This window comes from Telmatherina bonti (assembly GCF_933228915.1).
Source record: "Telmatherina bonti genome assembly, chromosome: 9".
Taxonomy (NCBI): Eukaryota; Metazoa; Chordata; class Actinopteri; order Atheriniformes; family Telmatherinidae; genus Telmatherina; species Telmatherina bonti.
This window is the reverse complement of record NC_136627.1, coordinates 31,234,618-31,253,912: the sequence shown is the minus strand read 5'-3', so window position 1 is coordinate 31,253,912 and position 19,295 is coordinate 31,234,618. Positions and strand designations below refer to the sequence as shown.

General features: G+C 38.9%; 1 protein-coding gene across 1 annotated transcript in view; it reads right to left on the bottom strand.

The window, feature by feature from the left end:
- The window catches only part of tenm4 (teneurin transmembrane protein 4), a gene marked incomplete at its 3' end in the record, with an annotated part of 148,744 nt that overhangs the window by 53,510 nt on the left and 75,939 nt on the right, over positions 1–19,295 (bottom strand). Inside the window, exons 8-13 of the mRNA XM_079246627.1 lie at positions 14,455–14,619; positions 12,546–12,760; positions 10,534–10,744; positions 6,093–6,194; positions 5,309–5,503; positions 3,638–3,838 (exon numbers count right to left, since the gene is read on the bottom strand). Coding sequence (XP_079102753.1) covers positions 3,638–3,838; positions 5,309–5,503; positions 6,093–6,194; positions 10,534–10,744; positions 12,546–12,760; positions 14,455–14,619 — 1,089 coding nt within the window. The remainder of the gene's footprint in view (positions 1–3,637; positions 3,839–5,308; positions 5,504–6,092; positions 6,195–10,533; positions 10,745–12,545; positions 12,761–14,454; positions 14,620–19,295) is intronic.

The window sequence follows — 19,295 nt, the reverse complement described above, 5'->3', positions numbered from 1 at the left end:
TTTTTTTTCCACGCCTCTTCTTCTCTTTAAGTTCATATTTTTAAACCATAAAAGAGGTAAAACACACAGCCAAATTTGAAAAAAAAATTGCAACAAAATCATTAATTCTATAAACAGTTATTTGGATTGAACAAATAATTGGTATTTTTTTATTTCCAAAACATGCGGAGTGAGTAGATTTGCGACACGCTCTGCTTTGGGTTACAGGCCAGAGGCACAAATCCATAGAATGAGTCAAGGCATAGAATTTCAATATGCTGTTTTTATTCTCTTTCAGTGCTGTCTACCAGAGGAAGAAGTGCATTTGTGAGCTGAAAGAGACTGAGACAGAGCCATAGTAAAGCCTGGCTGACGCTATTGTATGGTAGCAGAAAGACCTCCCCTAACTGGGTGTGATAGAGCCCGGGACATTTCCCTCATCTCATGAGCTCGCAGGAGAGTATGACAAGCCAAAAGCTCAAAGAAATTAAACACTGACAGATTACTTTTGAATCTCATTGAAATGTTAACCTCTTTATTAACTATTCTGTATTAAAAAAGACTTTATAGTGTGAGCAACAGTGAACAATAGTATTCCTGTCTTATTAGTCAAGCCTATTCGAACTTTACCACTGGGGATCAAACTGCAGGTAAAATCTTTTAATAAGTTAATTACTACCCTTAAAGTGTTTTTTTTTTTGCTATTGTTACAAATGGAAACAGAGTGGTCCTTTTAGTCACAAATGACATTACCAATCTTTATTTAAAAAAAAGTCACTCTTCGCAGTTAATTACAGATCAGCACAAACTATGCAAATGCTAATTTTACATCTGAATTATGATTTATTATGTATGCTCGCAGGATTTGAATAATTGCACCCAAAGCCATTTTAGCACAGCATCACATAACTTAAAATCACCGCACATGTAAATACAAAATATTAGAGAAATATCTAGTTCTTCAAGTCTCCTGTTGAACCATTTACCATAGAGCTATGCTTTCTATGTGCTCTGAAGGACACATTATATGGCATAAGGTGCTAATGAACTAAATGTGCCTCTTGAATGATCTCATTAACACATATGTTGAAGAAAAGGGGAAAAAAAAACTGCAAAAGCAGGCTCCTGCATTTCATTATTGAGAGTTATTAGAATGCACACGCGTCAGACTCTTTTTTTCAGACAACTGTTTACCTGAACACAGGGGGAACCTTTAAAATTTGATAAATATGCAATTACAGCCTTCAGGCAAACCCTTATTATCTAGCCAAAGGAGTCCACACTGAGAAATAACCCCATTCCCATGACGGTCATTACCATGTGCACTAAAGGACCATGTAAACAAACTTTGCTCAGGGTGGAGAATGGCAGAAAACACACATAAAAATACATAAAACCTCAGGCGTAGTTTTATAGCTAGTAACACTATTATTACAAACTGCACACACCTTGGTTATACTGTTTCAGGGCCACATGAGAAAATGAGTTTGTGACATAAAAAAGTTTTGGGAATGAAGCATTACATAATCATGAAATATATATTGATAGCTGTGCACCTTTCTTCTCCCCACTCTGCAAGGTTATAGGCAGCTTGCTGCGGAAGCCCACCACATAGCTTAGTGTTGTATTAGGCCACAGAAAGCTCTACAATGAACAGGATAAAGGAGGATAAAGAGCCAACTCATCATCATTTACAGAGCTTTTTCTCTGCAAGGCAAACTCAAACTAACTGCTAATTTCCCTCCAAATCCTCAGGATTACCTAATAGGTCATCGCATGTGCTTGGAATACAGAGGAGATTTCTGAATCTGAGAGACTGCTGTGCATCAACTCACATTTCAGAAGTTTGTTAAAAGTATATATATATTCTATTTTAAATTGAAGTGCTAAAGACTGCAACAGTATCAGCCTCTACAAAAACAGAGCAGACATACCGCCTTATCAACACATCTGAGGGCTGTTCAGAAAGTGTTTTGTGAAGCTATAATTTGCTGGGGAACAACTATAGAATGCAAATATGGTCTCACATGAGCATTTATTGAGGTGGAAAATTGTTAAATTCTTCATCAGACTAGTAAAAGAAAAAAAACAACAACTTGTTTTCCCTTTGATTTTTGCACCTTGTAAGACTGCAAGTCAGTGATGCTAGAATGCTAGATACCTGCATTTGACAGCTCTATAACCATACATCACTGACTTCTTCCATTAAATGTGAGCAAGCATGCTGCTTACAGCACTGGAAATACATTTTACTGGACCTTTTTTCATCCATTGAGCCTCAAGATGGAATGTTCTCGCTGTAAAACCATATTTTATGCTCTTTTCCTTGACTACCAAAGGAGAACACTCCCCGTGGACACAATGAACACAATGGGAACGGTCCTCCAGAGAAAAGAAAGAAAAGAAAAGAAAAAAACTATCATCAGCTGTGAACCTGGACCAATTTAAAAAGAGGGAGGATACAAGAAAGATCATTACCTCATTCTCACCGACAGCAGTCCTGCTAAGCATGCTTTTTGTCCTTTCTGCAGATTCTACCTAACCATGTGGAAACTGAAGATGAATCCATTTGGAAAAGAAGTAAATTAAGAGCAAAATCTGATTGCTCGCCCTGGACTTCTAACTAATCACTGAAGAAAATAACTGATGCATTTATGCAAAGCATGTTCTATTTAGAAAATCACCACTGTTCACTTCGGTGAGGAGCCTGTCAATTACTAAAGTTGGACTGAATCAAACAGAGAAATAAAATTGGGCTCAAAGATACGGGGAATTTTCACAGACGAAATGATGATGATGTTGGTGGTTGCATTTAATTGGCAGTTGTTACGGATTGAAACTCTGAAGACTGGAGAGCAAGAAATAGCAAGGAATCAACAGAATTTGATTGCCGTTGATATCCAACTGATTTCTGATTAGAATTACCGAGGCATTTATTGTGAGCATTTTTTTTTTTTTCTGAAGAAAATCAAAAATGTTTGTTTTAGAGAGGAGCCAAGCAATTACCAAAGATTCTATCTAATTAATCAGGAAACAAATTAGGACTGAATTTAATTGCAGGTTGTGACTTCAAAAAGCTCTGAAAATTGACAGGTATGTTTTCCCTGGCAACACTGAGTCTCTAAGACTTAATTCATGTTAACTAGCTGCTACTGGTGACATCCCCCCCCCTGTCCTAAGCGTTGTGGTGGGTGCCCCTGCATGCCATGAACCAAGTGGGTCCTGTAGTGGTGGCCTCTGTGGACATGACTGGTATAATGGTGTGGAGGGGTCCCAAAGATTTTGCTTCCTCAAAGCTGCATTAAGCCAGCTTTTTGGGACATTTCATTTTGTTTTATCGTTAACATTTACATTTTAGTTTTGTTATTTAAAGCTCTTTGTATAAAAAGTGCAATATAAATATATATTATTTTGAATGAGTGATTGATTGCCTGCTGAATTGTTTGGGCTGATCTCGCTCCTGGGTCATTTTTCTTTGCTTTTTATTTAATCATTCGACATCCAACCCTCAGTTACAAAAAAAAAAAGATAAAATAACTTAAGTGACATTTATAGTGCTATAAAACCACAGTAGACACATTAACAGTTTTATAATATTGTAATCAGACTCAAATAAGCCTCTTAAAAATGCTTTTAGTCTCATAATCAAAGTACTTACCTGTTGAGCAGTCATGACCTGTCCAGTTGGGATCGCAGCTGCATGTTCCGGTATCTGCTAGGAAAGCTCCGTGTCCAGAGCACTGGTCCATGCAGGAGGCCCTGGGGCTTTCACATCCTGGCCCGCCCCAGCCTACGAAGCAGTGGCACTCTCCCTGGACGCAAACACCTCGGCCTGAGCATGTTGGATCCAGGCAGTCCACTGGAATTGTTTTGAAGAGAAAATGTTAAACACACCAATCATTGCTGATTCCCTCTTTTATAAGCAACCTGGCATCTCTATCTAAGCCAGCATAGAATGACAAGTCTAGTGGGCTGCAGCAGAGCTGCAGAAGCAACCAGCTTAGCAAATCAACAATGGAGGTACAGAAAGACCACACAAAAAAAAATCAGTTTTCCAGAAAACTGGAGAAGAGATTTACATAGAAACAAATTAAATGGCTGTTTGCTCTGTGGGTGTTGTGGCACAAACCTACAGGTTCTACCCACGCTTCAGCTGGCAGCCTCCCTTCATTCCATAGAAAAAAAATCCTTCTAAAGAGGGAAGATTGCTTAATAAAGCCACAATCATCCCCAGTTCAAAGCAAGAAAGACTGAAAGCTGCATAACTGAATGTAGGGAAGAGTAAGGAAAAGCCTGGAGCAATAGCCACACTTCCTCAGGAAGAAAGCAAGCTCAGTCCTCGTTTACAGTTTAGGAAACATTGCATTTGATTCACTTTGCTCCCCCTTTATTTTGCATTGCATCTCTGCTAACTGTTTTTATTAAATTATCATGCTAATATCAAATTAATGCCTGTTTCCCTTTCTTTGAAATGTTATTAAATGTAAGCTCATTTCACTAGGGACAACTGTTGTGGATGCATCCAATCAGAATAGCATCCTTCTGTGTACGAGACAATATCTGCATGGTTCACACAGATGGCAAATGGGCGCCAAGTAAGAGCAGTGTCTAGCCACTGAGAGCAGTAGGCCACGTCACGGCAGGTCCCCTTTACCATGACATAAATGGGTATAAAGGCTGTTATAGTAAGACAAACAGGATCTCTTGCCTCTTAGCAGATGGTTTGGGCACAAGACACAAAGATCAGAGGCTAACTGACAAGAAACTCTCTCCTGGCAATTAATCATTGTGGCTGAAGGTCATATGGAAGAAAGGTAAAAATGTTAAAGGGCCCTCATCCACATTCCCGTCCACTCCTTATGGCTAGCACTCCACCTAAAATAGAAAGGGGGGCTATGGATGTCACAAACTCCCATTTATCAAACTCCCAGGGTCCATTTTTCATCTTGAAATGAGAGCCTTCAAGAGTTGACAAACACAATAGCTCCTTAAATCTTATCTAGTCAAGCATTATCCACCACTGAAAGAAGGTAGAGTTCCTCACAGATTAACATTAGACTCTATATCTGAGCTTTAAAACAGTAAATGTTCTGTATTGGTTGAAATACTGCTTTATATCCACAAATTAAACTGAAAAATCACTTGAAATGCTAAGGTTTCATGGCAGTAATGTTATTACAGGATATCCTGTTTTTGACTGTGAGCTTCAAGTTTATTAGAGAAGTGCCCTTTCGGAATTTCTGGCTGCATAGAGCGAAGATGAAGGCTACAGCAGTCATAGAGTTTTATTAAGTTTGTACACGTTAACAAAACTTAACAGAACATTTACCTTCTTCACAGTTTTCCCCTTTGTAGCCAGGGCTGCAGATACAGGTTCCCCCGATGCAGATCCCATGGCCGCTACATGTGACATCGATGCACTGGTTGGTGGGAACGTCACATTCGGAACCCTTCCAGCCGCTGTGACACATGCAGCGACCTTTTAGGTATTGACCATTCCCACTGCATAGCACTGGACAGGCAGCTATGAAAAGAGCAGAGAGCATAAATCCATTTGAATGGCCCCTCCAACAGCAGTTTTAACAATTCTTAGTGTGTGTGCTAAATCCTCCATTTGGCAATGAGAGTCTGGTCAAACTGCTCATAGCTTAATAATGGCTGCTAAAAAGGAATTAAAACAAGAGAAAGCTGAATAAAAGTGTCAAGTACGGTGCACATCAACACATGGATTACAGATGGTGGTGCAGTGTGTGTAAAGCTGCACACAAAACAAACCTTTTGGTTTTCACAGAATGCTTTTTTTTTTATTTTTTTTAAATGTATTAACAATGGAAAGCCTGAGCCAATACAAGCCATATTCTCTAAAGCTCTTTACATTATCATCTCTGATATGCAACTCAACACTAAATTAACAGGGGCATGGGCAAACAATGAGGCATTTGGAGAAAAGCTTCTTAATTTAATGGAGAAAAACAATTAAACAATAAAAAGCAACAGTGAGAAAAAGCTGCTTCATTCTTTTTTCTATACAATAAACATAATATGGTCAGCACCTCACAATATGTTTGAATGAAGGCACTTATCAAGGTATTATGAAAGAGTGAATGACTCACCTCGTCCACAGTCCGGTCCATTGAATCCTAAAAAACAGTGACATGTTCCAGCAACACAGTCACCATTTCCAAAGCAGTTACTGGGACAGTCATCTATAGAATCTGCAAGACAGCAGTCAGACTTTCTAAGCAATGTGATTTCCAAAACAATTTTCCTACCCTCATTTTGTTTGCCTGATTATTTCCATTTTGTAATGACAGTTATGAGTACCGACTTCATCAGACTCAACATTTACATTTAACTGTGCGCAACTTCACTGAGCGTTACTTATGTTTCGTGGTAATGGAACAGTTCTCAATAAGAGCAACCAAGTTGTGATTACTTATGCTTCTGCTAAAGTTTACAAATCAACTAAATTATCAAAACTTTCTAAATGCATTAGATGCTAAAGTGCCACGCTAGAGACATTTGATTAATTTAATTTGCAGCACTGATTGCATGATGTGTGATTATCTGCAGACCCATAATATTTCATGCTGCATAGAGCATTTTCTATGCAGATTACAGTGTTGATAAATGGCTCATGTGTACAGAAAATACATTATGTCAAATAGTGTAAAATGATGCTGTTTTCTTGTGGTATATTACAGAACATACAAAAGTCAATCAGTGTTGGTTTTTATGGATTTTAAATAAATACAAATTTGGTTTAAATTATAATGTCGCTTTTAGCATAAACAAAGCTGTGTATTTAGTTGCACATAAAGAAAGTATGCCAATACATATTGGGACCTTAAAAAGAAACAGTGGGTGTCTAAGAAAAGATACTTATTACTTTTTAAATTGGCCTTTGTTTCCCTTCAGAAGTTTCAGAATCCTTAACCCTATAAAGCCCAACATGACAAGACATTTTACATCACTGTATATTAAAGAAGGATTTTGACATTCTACATTGTAAAAAATGGTAAAAGTGGTGAATATAATTTTGTTTAGGGGCCAAATAAAGAAATGTGTCTCCTTTTTTTTACCAGTTGTTGATGTGTTGGAATTCAAAAGGTTAAAATTAAATTTTCAAAGCTAAAAACTGACACTGACACACACACACACACACACACACACACACACACACACACACACACACACACACACACACATATATATATATATATTTTTTTTTTTTTTTTTAAATATATATATATATATATATATATATATATATATATATATATATATATATATATATATATATTTTGTATTTTTTTAGTTATTACAACAATCATGTAGTGAAGAAATAAATACGTTATGAACGAGTTATACTGAATTTGTCATTTACATATTTTAATCATTATATTGTTTTTATTTATTTATATATTTGGATTTTTTTATTTAACCTTATACGTGTGTGTGTATTGTCTATTGATGTTTTTTTATTTTTTTTATTTTGAAATACCACACTTTAAATAAGGACTGTATCCTGTTGTGTTTTCCAGTATAAATAAAGGTTGACAGCTTTATGCTTGTGTGATCAAAGCAAGTAACTATTGTAAATGAGGCTTCTATTTAAGGGTTTTAATGAAGTCAAGATTAAACGGAGGTTGAATAAATGGAGGATATTCTGTGTGAAGCAAGCAATCAGTGGACCTTTTGGAACATTTTCCATAATTTTCCTTACATATGCTTGAATCTGTAAATCAAATAAATTGGCTGAAAATTGGCTGATTTCTACCACAGTACTATGTTCTGACACTGGCTTTTATTTGAAACATGACTGACCAGCGATCTCTGAGGACAACAGCAAAACTCTGAAACATGATGCTCACTGAATTAAGCCTGAAATGGTGCTGAAAAATATCCAATCTTGTCTACTGCCTTCAGGCAGCAGAAACTCTGAGGCAAAACTTATTGAACAAAGAATCTCTTGTACTCCACAAAGGGCTAGAAATGTGAGCCTTGGATTCAGCTTCCCCTTACCCTGGAGAGTCAATCATCACTGAGGATGCAATGCAAGGCATAGAAAAAAGACAAAGACAGAGAGGGAGCAAGAGATGCAGAGAAACCAAAGATACAGTGAAAAGCAAAGAAGGGTGGGCAGAGAGGAGAGAGATGCAAGTGCTGTTTTTTGGGGCTTCAGGCCTTCTTTTGCCATGTTGGTTAGTGAAGGGATGCAGGGAAGACTATCCCCTGGTGTGGTGGAGGCAATCAGGAGTTTGGTGGAGTTTGATGGCCTCCGACTGCCGCATCTAAGTATAGAAAGGGGCCTGAGCTGTTTTGCACCAGGCTAGGGGGGGAGTCAGCCATGTAGGGGGCAGAAGGGTCATCCTTATAAAAAAAAATGATATGGTATGTCGAAATTCACATTTACGGTTCGAATCCCAGAATTACTTTTATTTAACATAGATTTCTGGTGCAAATTTTGGAACATACACATATCTAGAAACAAAAATACATTAACAACATTTGTAAAAGGTCAAACTAGAAACCAACAGAATATCAAACCTGCAGAAATATCACATTAAAGTGCATGTATTCAGTTTCTTCTCTCAGTATTTTATGCTTTTTTTTTTTTTTTTTTTTTTTTTTTTTGCTGAACAACATAAAGCCCATCTAAAATGTTTAACTGAGCAATAATATCTGTTGTGCTCCAACTTAGTAGACTACACGCTGCATATGTCTATTGCCTGCATTTCCTCTGAGAGCGAGGAAGGGAGGCCATGAATATCTCTTAGCCGCACACTCAACATAGGCCAACGAATAAATCATGGATTCAAGCAGAGCTTCATTGAAATTCATTACCCTTCATATCAGGGGAGCTAACTATTGTGAGTCCCTCCAGTTGGTGAGGACAGAGTAGCATGCAGAAGGCTGGTTTAATCAGCGACTTGCCATGCTCTCAGAGGATCCTCAACACCTTTGAATGAGGGCTGTGCAAAGAAAGCAACGCTGCGATGGAGTGAGGCAGGATAAAGAGTGAGACATTGGTGCTGGTCCTTTACTTCCTTTTGCTCTCCCACCCGCTGCACAAGGAGCCATGTCTGGGTTGAAGCATGTCTGGCACCAGGCAGCAAGGACAAATGGCTTCATGCTCCAGAGGGTTGTGATACAAAACATTGAGTGGGACACATTTCACATCGCCATGGAACCACAGCCAAGTAATGAGGAGCAACCCAGATTAAAGGCACAGACTCATTCCCACCAGATATATAGTGTCATAACTACATGCAATTACAAAATCTTTCATTTGATACATGTAAAGAGCAAAAGGTAGCTCACTGGTAGTAAAATGAGACTTCTTTCCTTTCCACCACCGCCAGAAACACTAAAATAAATAATTTTACTGCGAGTGTCTTTTAAACAATGCTGCTTGTGTTTCACTGTGTCTGTTCTGGATATTGCTCACATATATTTCGATACCTGGGCTGCTCTATTTGAAGGTCAACTCCATCCCTCCGCGGCTCAATACAATTCAGGCAGTTGGTGGATTCAATTTCTGCTGAAGGGCACTTAACCGGTGACCCATTTTAGAAGGGCCCCTCTGCCTCCCTCTGAGCTCCTGTGAGCAGATCAGCTCCGATACAAATGAACAGAGGCAGAATTTTTGTTCTGACTAACTGCCCCACCCCATCCGTGGCCCAGAATACCCTATCTAGTCATGCTTTTTTCTTGGATGCAAACCACAGGAGGGCTTCATGCACATCCAGTCAAGAGGAAATAAGCAAAAGTAAACATGCTGCTCCGACTTTTCTGTCATGTGTCATATCATATATTACGTATTGAATTACAGCTGTTGTTGGCACAGCAGGGGGGCATAGTACATCTTGCCTGCCTCCGCTTGGTGTTGAGGACAGCCTCTCATCGATCTGCTGCCTGGCACAGCCCCCTGTCACAGATGGACTCTGGCCCAGGAGCTTTTAATTAAAGAGCATGTGAGAACAGCTCCCAGCTGCCATCCCTGTGAAAGTTGACACCTCGGGTCCTCTCACACCTTGCTTGATACAGCAGTACTAATCAAAAGCGCTTAAGGGAGAACAAAGAGGAGCGTACAAAATGAAGTCACCTCCACAAAAGAAGGACGTATGTGTAGAACACAGACGTGTGCCACTCCAAGTTACAGTCAAAGGCGAGAAATCTCTTTTCTGCCTTCATATGTGGAAAGTGGATGGAAATTGAAGCAAACTGTGATCAAAAATGCAACTAGCGGGTGGGTACAATCATGCTTTCAATTGTATGCAAATGTTTCCCAGAAGCTGGACCCCTAATTCACTTGGAAGACACTTGGGCTAATGAGGATATTATGATCTCTCAACGCCCTACTCAGTAGCATAGCAGGATGGCACCGATGTCCTGATTTTTTAATACTCAGCTTCACTTTGATTAACTTGCACTTTCTTCAGCTACTGAAATCAACCAGCTTCTTACTCATGCCTCAAGTCAGGTCTGTTTGCCACAGGGTGCAGCTGGTTAGTATAGAGATTACAGATTGCTATTACAGGTTACACTCACCTATGGCAGTGGTGAGGAAGGAGACAGTTTCCGTTTCTTTCCCATCATTGTAGATGGCTAGGTGCCAGATGCCTGAGTCCATGTACTGAATAAAGCCTGTGTCGTGTGTGGTGATGGGTACAAGACTTCGCTGCATAGCTGCAGGCCCTTCCAGACCATGGATATCTTGGGCCAGCAGCCGCCGTCCATCCAAGAGCTCAACAAAGTCAAACTGCAAACAGACACACAGAAAGTGAGAATGACTGATGAATGGACCACAGACGTGCTATTAGAGTGACACATGAGACTCGAGTGCTTTCAGGACTCTTTACAAGGGAGCATCATTTGGGCTGCATGAATAACTCATCATCCTGGAGGAGCTAGAGTTAAGGCTTGACACATCTTGGCTGGATAGTTTGCGATAATTTCATAGTTCAAATAACTTAAATGAAAGTGCTGTTTGAAATGATCAAACCGAAAAATGGGACGCTGGGGAATTAAATGTAAAGTTAGTATTTACCAAATAACATCTGCTTTGATTTGCTTCATGTCAGCGGTGAGGCCATGAATACCAATGAGACAGCATTTCCTTTTCATCTATGTACGGAAGGGAATCTTGACTCATGTGTAATCAGTCACTGCATGAATACTCCACTACAGATTTTTTTTTTTTTTTAATGAAAATAACAAGAAAACCCTGATATTTCAACAGAGCAGTGAATCACGCTGGACATTAGTGCAAACTAAAATAATTTTATGTACAATTTGTTGAACAACAGTTGCATTTGCAGCATCAGTCAGAAGTATGTGAAGCATGCTACTACACAATGACAGTGATTAATTATATAATATATTTCATTCTGTGCAACAAATAGAAATTGGTGAAAAGTTTCATCTTTACTTTTGACTCCTGCGCCCAATATCTTTGTGTGATTCATTGATAATATTGAATATGGAGGAAATGTATTGCAAATCCTCCCAGTGAAAAATAAGATTTGTAAAAAATAAGGAAATTTATGAATTGTTCTGTATTCATGACATCTTCCTACATGGCTAGATTTTTTTTTAAACAGCTTCATGATTTATATACAGTGGCAGAGGGAGACTAGAAAAAGAATTGCAGGCAAGAGTGTGAATTGTTTCACACAGCATCACATTTATAATTTACCACTGCCTTTTCCAAACATAACATAAAGCTCCAGAACATGCCCTGCTGCAGTAAACATTCAAATACGCAACTCAAACCACCCAAACATCAGGATTTCAAATAGTCTTTTCATAAAACTAGCAAGAACAGCAGACTAATCCTTTTCATTTGGCATGGTTACATGATGTTTTTTAATTCAGAATTGATCATTTGGAATTAAATATTTTGGAATTAACATATTCTCCTACGAGTTTACATGAAAATAACAATTCCAAATGAATGTTTACATGAAACACATCCTTACTTAATTCCTCTTTAGAGCGGCGGGTTGGCAAGGGTTCTGATTGGACAGAGGGTGCACGTGACATATGACGTATACCAGAAATAAACAAAGTTGGCTTCCTGCTTCTTGTCTTTTCAGTCATAACTTCTAGAAACTACATAATAAGTACCAGTTTTGCTGCTATTTTTATTATAAATGTGAAGTAGCCGCTCAACACGAGCATACTACTTTAGTTTTAGCAGCAACTAAGGAGTAGAAGAAAGACAGACCACCGAACACGGGAGGCAAAACAACGTGCGTCATCGGGACAGGACAAGGTAACGAGCATGCTCAGAACGACCGGAATTAACTTAGAGCGGAATTAAGGTTTACATGACAGAGGAATGAAATAGTTCGGAATTAAAATGCGAATAAACCAGTCACTTACATCAGAATTAAGTTTAATTCCGAATAGAAATTTGCATTAGGAATGAAGTGTTTACATGGTCATTTTTTATCAGTTTAAAGCAGAATTAACTTTTATTCGTAATTAAACAGGAATTAAAACTCTCATGTAAACATAGCAAATGTCTACAGTGTAAGGAACATTTAAATATTTCCCACCTGTGTGTGCGATGGAGGAAGGCCTCGTCTTCCATATATTCCCACTAAGGCATCTTTGCTGAGTGACACATTAAACTTCAGGTACATGGGATGATCAATGAAGACCTGGGATCTCCAGAAGATACCTGGAGGAATCTGCTGAGCGACCTTGCGGCCCACGTCAATCTCTCCCATATCTATATAGCTGTCATCTGGGAACAAGCTGTCCAATTTGCCTGCATTGCACAAAGAGTAAATCGGTCAGAGAGATCGCATCATTAATCCAGCATGTGGAGGGCAGCGCGAGTCAGTCTGCTGAGGCATGATAGTCTGACCATATCACAGACATTTAATCACACTGCTGACAGCCAGAGCAAAAATATAATGAATGATCCCTCTGGCCACTGCCAGCAATTACCAGTTCCACTGGAAAAGAGATTACAAAAGCAAAAAAAAAAAAAATCTGACTGAATATCATTCAAAAAATATCTTGATTTGTTTTAGGTTGATTCTTCCTGAAAGGCAAAGAGACAAGGGATCAACCTGCCTGAACACTGCATGAGAAGCACTGCCAAACTGTTTGAACACCGTCACAGCAAGAAGTAAAAGTAATAAACTGAAAGTAGTAATTATTGTAAAAGGGGATTTCAATAGCTACTACCTGCTAAGGTATTAACTCGTCTACTGGCAAAAATAACCCATACGCTCCATAATACAACTTATATTGGACTCCGCGGGAATGGCAACATCTGTTTGGCTGTGTAGATGAGCTAATTTCAGCAGCAATGTCGACTACAGCAGACATCCATACAAACTACCCTTAGGACTTGGAAGCAGACACGGCTTTAGGTTACACGTGGCACACCAGATGGAAGTCCTCTCAAAAGTCCATCAGTGGCAACGGGGTTTATCAGAGAAGACAGGGCACACTCTAATGTCTCCCAGACCCGGGCTGTGCATAATGCTGCAGCCCACAAGCTCATTTCCCACATGTTGGGGGTGTGTATATTTATGCGACACATTAATGGTTTTCTCATCAGGCTATTTAAATAAATCATAAGGCAACGCCAGTGATAATATGTCTTAGGGTTAAATAAATGAGAGTCTTTTTTTTAAGCTAAACTACAACATAAATGCTATGATGAGAAGTCAATGCTTTGAGAAAAAAAAAAAAGAGTTACACCTAATTTTAAAACTGTGCACATTTGCATCACCTTGATGAAATATTAGGTAGTCAGGCATTGTTCCTGGTGACAGCACTGCAAAATGAAACTATTTATAAAACTACAGCTATTGATTTCCTATCAGCAACAGCTGCCATGCAGGCGCTGTTTTCTGCAGTAGTCATGCTTGTTGTTGGCTAAACGCACTCTCTGCTGCCTGGTAAATGAAAAAGACAACTCCTGAATTCATCTATATGGTAATAACCCCATCTTCTACCTATTGTAGTCTGCCTTTGGCAAATCGAGAATGGAACAGAGCAAACTTTCCTTGAGTTGAGTAGTTGGTACCATGGGGTGAGCACATGCTTTCTTTGGCTGCCAGGACAGGCAGTCCAAGCAGAGATGAAAGGATCACATCCGTTCTGAGGGGGACAGAGTGGCTAATCCCTTTCCAGCCCCTGGATACTCCATCCCTTAAGCTGTCCCATTTTCTCCCTCCAGGAACAAATAACACTTTCCCACTTACAACAACTTTCATAGGATTACAATGCAGATCTCTTTGCATACCACGGAGACGAGCAGACACAAAGTGAAAGTGGATGACAAAAAAATGGCGAACTCGCATAAGCGCTGAAATGTCATCTGTAAACTGAGCTTTGCAAAACTTTTTTGCCCCGTTTTATGTTGTGCAAGTCATGCAAACAAATCAGAAGTAATAAAGAAAAAAAACACAAAAACAATAAAATGAATTAAATTATTTGACTTACTGTCATCTTTCCCCTTGCGATCAAGTATTTCTAACCCCGTATTGCCTAATGGCGGCAAGCTCAGGTGTGTGGGGAAAGTTAGGCCACTAGTGTTGTCCTCTGACAGCTGGTACATCTGTCTCTGCATGGGTTGCAGGTGCCAGTTTAATCCTAAAAGGTGAATGGCTGAAAGAATACATATAGAGAAAGTCAGAATTATATTTCCTTAAGAATAATATAAAAGCATTTCATCCAAACAGGAAATTGTCATTTATAAATCAAATGGAAGATTAAACCCAGTACTGAGGTGAAGGAACAGGAAGTAAGCAGAAATAAGAACAATACATGGTTTGATGGTTAATGGCTTTTTGTTAATAGTGCTGAGCAATGAGATCACAGGATGAATGATGTTCTGACCCCATGGGACAGCATCTGTCTCACCACACCAACAGCAGCAATACACCTCTACGCCTTGTCATTTTCCCAAACTCATTACCTTTATATTTCCCTGCAAAACTAAAGGACAAAGATGAAGGGAAAAGAAGCACATCAGCAGAGAAAAAATGGGGGTTTTCAATGTGAACAAAGTGGATGAAGCACACTGATATTTTACAAGGTTGACAAAAGAAATGTCCTTTGCAACAATGGCAGCAGAGCGCAGAATGGAGGAGGAGGGGCTGACCATGACAGATCACCAATAAGAGAATGGACAAGATGAGCTTAGCAAGGCAAAAGCCAACTTGGAAGTTAACAGTCAGCAGAAAAAAGGCCCAGAAACTCAATAGAGTTATTTCATTGTTTTGTTGATTCTTTTAAGCTCTTGAAGCAAATAACCACAAAATTCAATTATAGAGAAGGAAATTATTGGACTGTTTTAGACCAAAGCTGAAAGTCTAACCTGCTGAGTTTTCCAAATCAGATTGATTTTACTTGATAAAATCATTAACTAGTAATTGAAGAGACTTTCTATGACTCTTTCTCTCTATTTACAGGGATGTTCCCAACTAATTGCCTAGTGGCTCAGTTGAAAGAACACTCAAAGTTCTTTAAAGGTTGTCTGTTTTTGTTTGGATGACAGTTCTGTCTCAATGCAAAGAGACACGATGCTATTTACAATGCTGTGTTAAAAGAACAGCGTGGCCCCTTTAATGTCAAACTAGAGAGTGGGAGAGAGAGACGCACAGCACGTCGGCTGGTTTGACGCACAAAGCAGGCGTGAGTCAGAGCTGCATCCCAGGAGGAATCACCTCACCTCTGCCTCCCAACCTCAGTTTGGCGGCAGTAGCAGGAAAGTTTATCAGCTGCTTCAGTCTGAGTTTCCATGATAGTGTAGGCTACACACCGGAGAAGCAAATGTACTAAAAAAAATATGGCAATTGGACCAAAATGGCCAGATGGAAAAGAGGAGAAAAACATAACTGGATTTGTTGTTGCTGAACGCTTGGTGTTTGGTTCATCCAGCACAACAGCCAGCCCATAACCCCAGCCAGCCCACGTTAAATACAGCACTGTTCTGATCCACTTTCTCATCTACCTGCTTTACCATGAAGGACACTAAAGCCCACAGAATGACACAATGTTTAAAAAAAACAGTAAGAAACACTTGTGCATGAAACACACACATTATATAAAAAAATTTCAAAGACGACTTACAATTTTCCCACGTTAATATATCCCTCGTTTAAAAAAATAAATATATATATATATATATATATATATATATATATATATATATATATATATATATATATATATATATATATATATATATATATGTGTGTGTGTGTGTGTGTGTGTGTGTGTGTGTGTGCGTATGTATAATGATATACAATGATTCAGAGAAGAAGAAGATAAAGAAGTTGTCTGAGCATATCAATAATCTGTCCAGCTCTCTGATAAGTGGAAGAATAAAATGTGACTGAATGAAGTCCTACAAATATAGTTTTTCTGTCAACAACATACCGAATCATGCTACCCGAACATATCCCTCTACTATGATGATAATAAAGGGGAAAAAAAAGTCTGAAGTGAAAATGAAGCATGTCTAGTAGTTTGGGTGGTGTGCATGATGAAGACTCTTACATGCACAAAAGCTTTAACACATTAAAAAATTATATGAATGTGGCGGTCATTCAGTAATTGCACAGCGTTACAAAAACGGTCGAAAAATCCAAATTGGACGGTTCTCTGGTAAAAGGTTTCATATGCTTTCAGGTAAAACACGATTTTTATGATGACGCAAATTCATCTGCAATACCAGCATCTGTTCTGTGCCTGTCCAATGTTTGTGGAAGTGACTGTGTCAGTGGAAGGCAACAACAGAAGAGACAGATGGCTTTGTCTGTCGTTTTGTAAGCTCCAGAAAGACATTCCTTTTGATCTGTAGCACCACACTGAATGACAACATGAAAAAAAAAGTCAGCATATGTTGCTGAACGATTGCAAAGTCACTAGGCAGGATGTCATTCCAAGTGTCCTAGTAATCACGTCTTTGTGAGCCCCATTCTTCATCCCATCCGTCCCTGAGGCCTCTAATGGAAAATGGTTGAAGAGCCTACCCCTCCCATTCTGAAAGATTTACTTCAGTGCCTTCATGGTATCTATGATATGCAGAGCATTGGCCCTCAGCCAGAGAGGAGCCTCCTAAATTTGTTTTGCTCGCTGTTCAAACTTTGCAAAAGTCTGCAATGCCACTCACATGGCAGTTGCAAATGGCTGCAAAATCCAGACAGGTAGACAGAATAAAAAGGTACTTCTAATGAGATGGCCATGGGTAGTGACAAGCTGAGTCTGTGTTTCAAGTGATTTTACTGACCTGTCAAGAGTCCCACACTTCATAGCATTTTACAATTTTGTCTTGAACATATGTTGTGCCCTCCTTTTGCTTATCTCCTGGCATTTGAGGCCATGCAATGTGCCAATTATAGAACAAAGGTAATGTAGAAAGCCATCTCAGGCAATTTGAAAAAGTTTGAGCTGTGGGTCATCTGCCGCAGCAATAAGCACCTCTGTTGCCAGATCAGAGCGCCTTTAACAAGTTGTATAGCAGACAGGAAGCAATAAGAGCCATAGTGTCATCACACTAAAGAAAATCATTTTAAATAAACAACTAAAGTTATTTTTACATGACTAATTAGTCTTTTAAAAGCAGAAATTATTACGTCTAGGATCCAGTTGCCAATCGGGTTCTTATAGGTTATATTCCATGACTTGTTACTAGCCCTAACCCAGCTTTCTGTTATGTGAGCTTTCTGTCACCAGTCGGTGAATTTACGCATACCAATTCAGTAATAGTGCTAAAGCAAGTCATATCTTTTTCTTAATAATAATTATGACTAAATTAGGATGTAAAAAAAATATCCTGGATGTATCTGCAGAACATTTGGGCAGATGCATTTCCTTTTGATGATGCCTGTCACAAAGTAAGTTTTCATACTATTACACCCAACCAAGATACAAACCACCATGGACATTACTTTGACCTACCAGTTCAGCTTGAAAAATGCCTTAATTAGCTTGGAGATCAATGCCAGAGAATGCCATATCAACATCAGGCAGGTCTACGACTAATAAGTTCCACTCTGTTGCTGCCTATTTCATCCATATTTTGCATGCAGTGACAATGCCACAAATAGTACACATTAGAGCCAGGACCACTTTTATTAACTTTTGTTGTCATCATGTAAATGACTTATTGGGAAACGGCTGATCAGATCATTAAAAAAATAACTACAAAAAGAAGATAGAGTGGCCTAATTCACACGTTACAGTCTCTAAGCTTTGTGACTTCCTTGGTAAGATTACAAATCGGTCAAAACTTTTCTTTTATTGAATTAAAACAGAGAATATCTAATTGGGATAATGACAAAAAAGAAAAATACTCTATAGAAGAACGGAAAGACAAACAGGTGAGATCTGGGCTGCAGAGAAGACTTTTCTGGGTTGGAGGATCAAAAAATTTCTCAGGCCCAACCTGTTTGTCCTTGGCTGGATACCCATGGTGAATGGAAGTGAACACAGGAGGATACTGATGACCTTAAAATGAGGAAGATATCACAAATGTGCTAATGAGCAAGTAACCACTGAGAAAATAGTGCCATTGAAAACTCCCAACCTTTCTGAACTTTGGAATGGGCCGATTTACACAGCTGCGGAAAGAAAAACTGTGCTGGAAGTCAAATCTGTCACAAGGCATAGTGGGGTTTAGTAGACTTCTCATCCTGACTTCCCAATTATAGGCTTCAAAAATGAATTGCTCTTGAAATTAAATGTATTTTCTCATCAGCCTTTAATTAAATACGGCTCTTGTTCTTGATTGGAAATTCCAGTCTTAGGGTGACGTTTGGTCTCCAGCATGTTTACTTGTGGTGCATCAGGAGATGGCTTGAGTTTTGCAGGGTATAATCACATAGTCTGATTAATCACTGTCAGTCTGATGGGGCTCTTTGGCTTTTGGCCAAGTCACCAGCAGCAGAGACATACTGTATCTTACTGACAGCCAAGCTACACAGCTGAAGCTGAAACTCAGCCAAACCAAAACTTGATCACATCTTCTGTCCTGCTGCAAACTTGCAAATACTTAATATTCACGCAGAAACAAACAAATTATTCTTATTTAAAGGGAGGACTGAAATAAATCTTTAAATGGAGCTGATGACAAAAGATTTTAGTTTATTTGGCCTCAAAGGGAAGAAGAAACAAATGCTTTTGTGATTGTTCCAGCCCATTGCACATCTATAACAAATTTAATCAATTACTTCATCTCCCTGATGGTGCTCATGCAAAGGATCTGCCTTCTCTTTGCTTGACTCCAAGCAAGTTAACAGCAATGTTCTGCTCACTCTCTTTTTTAACATTTTTTC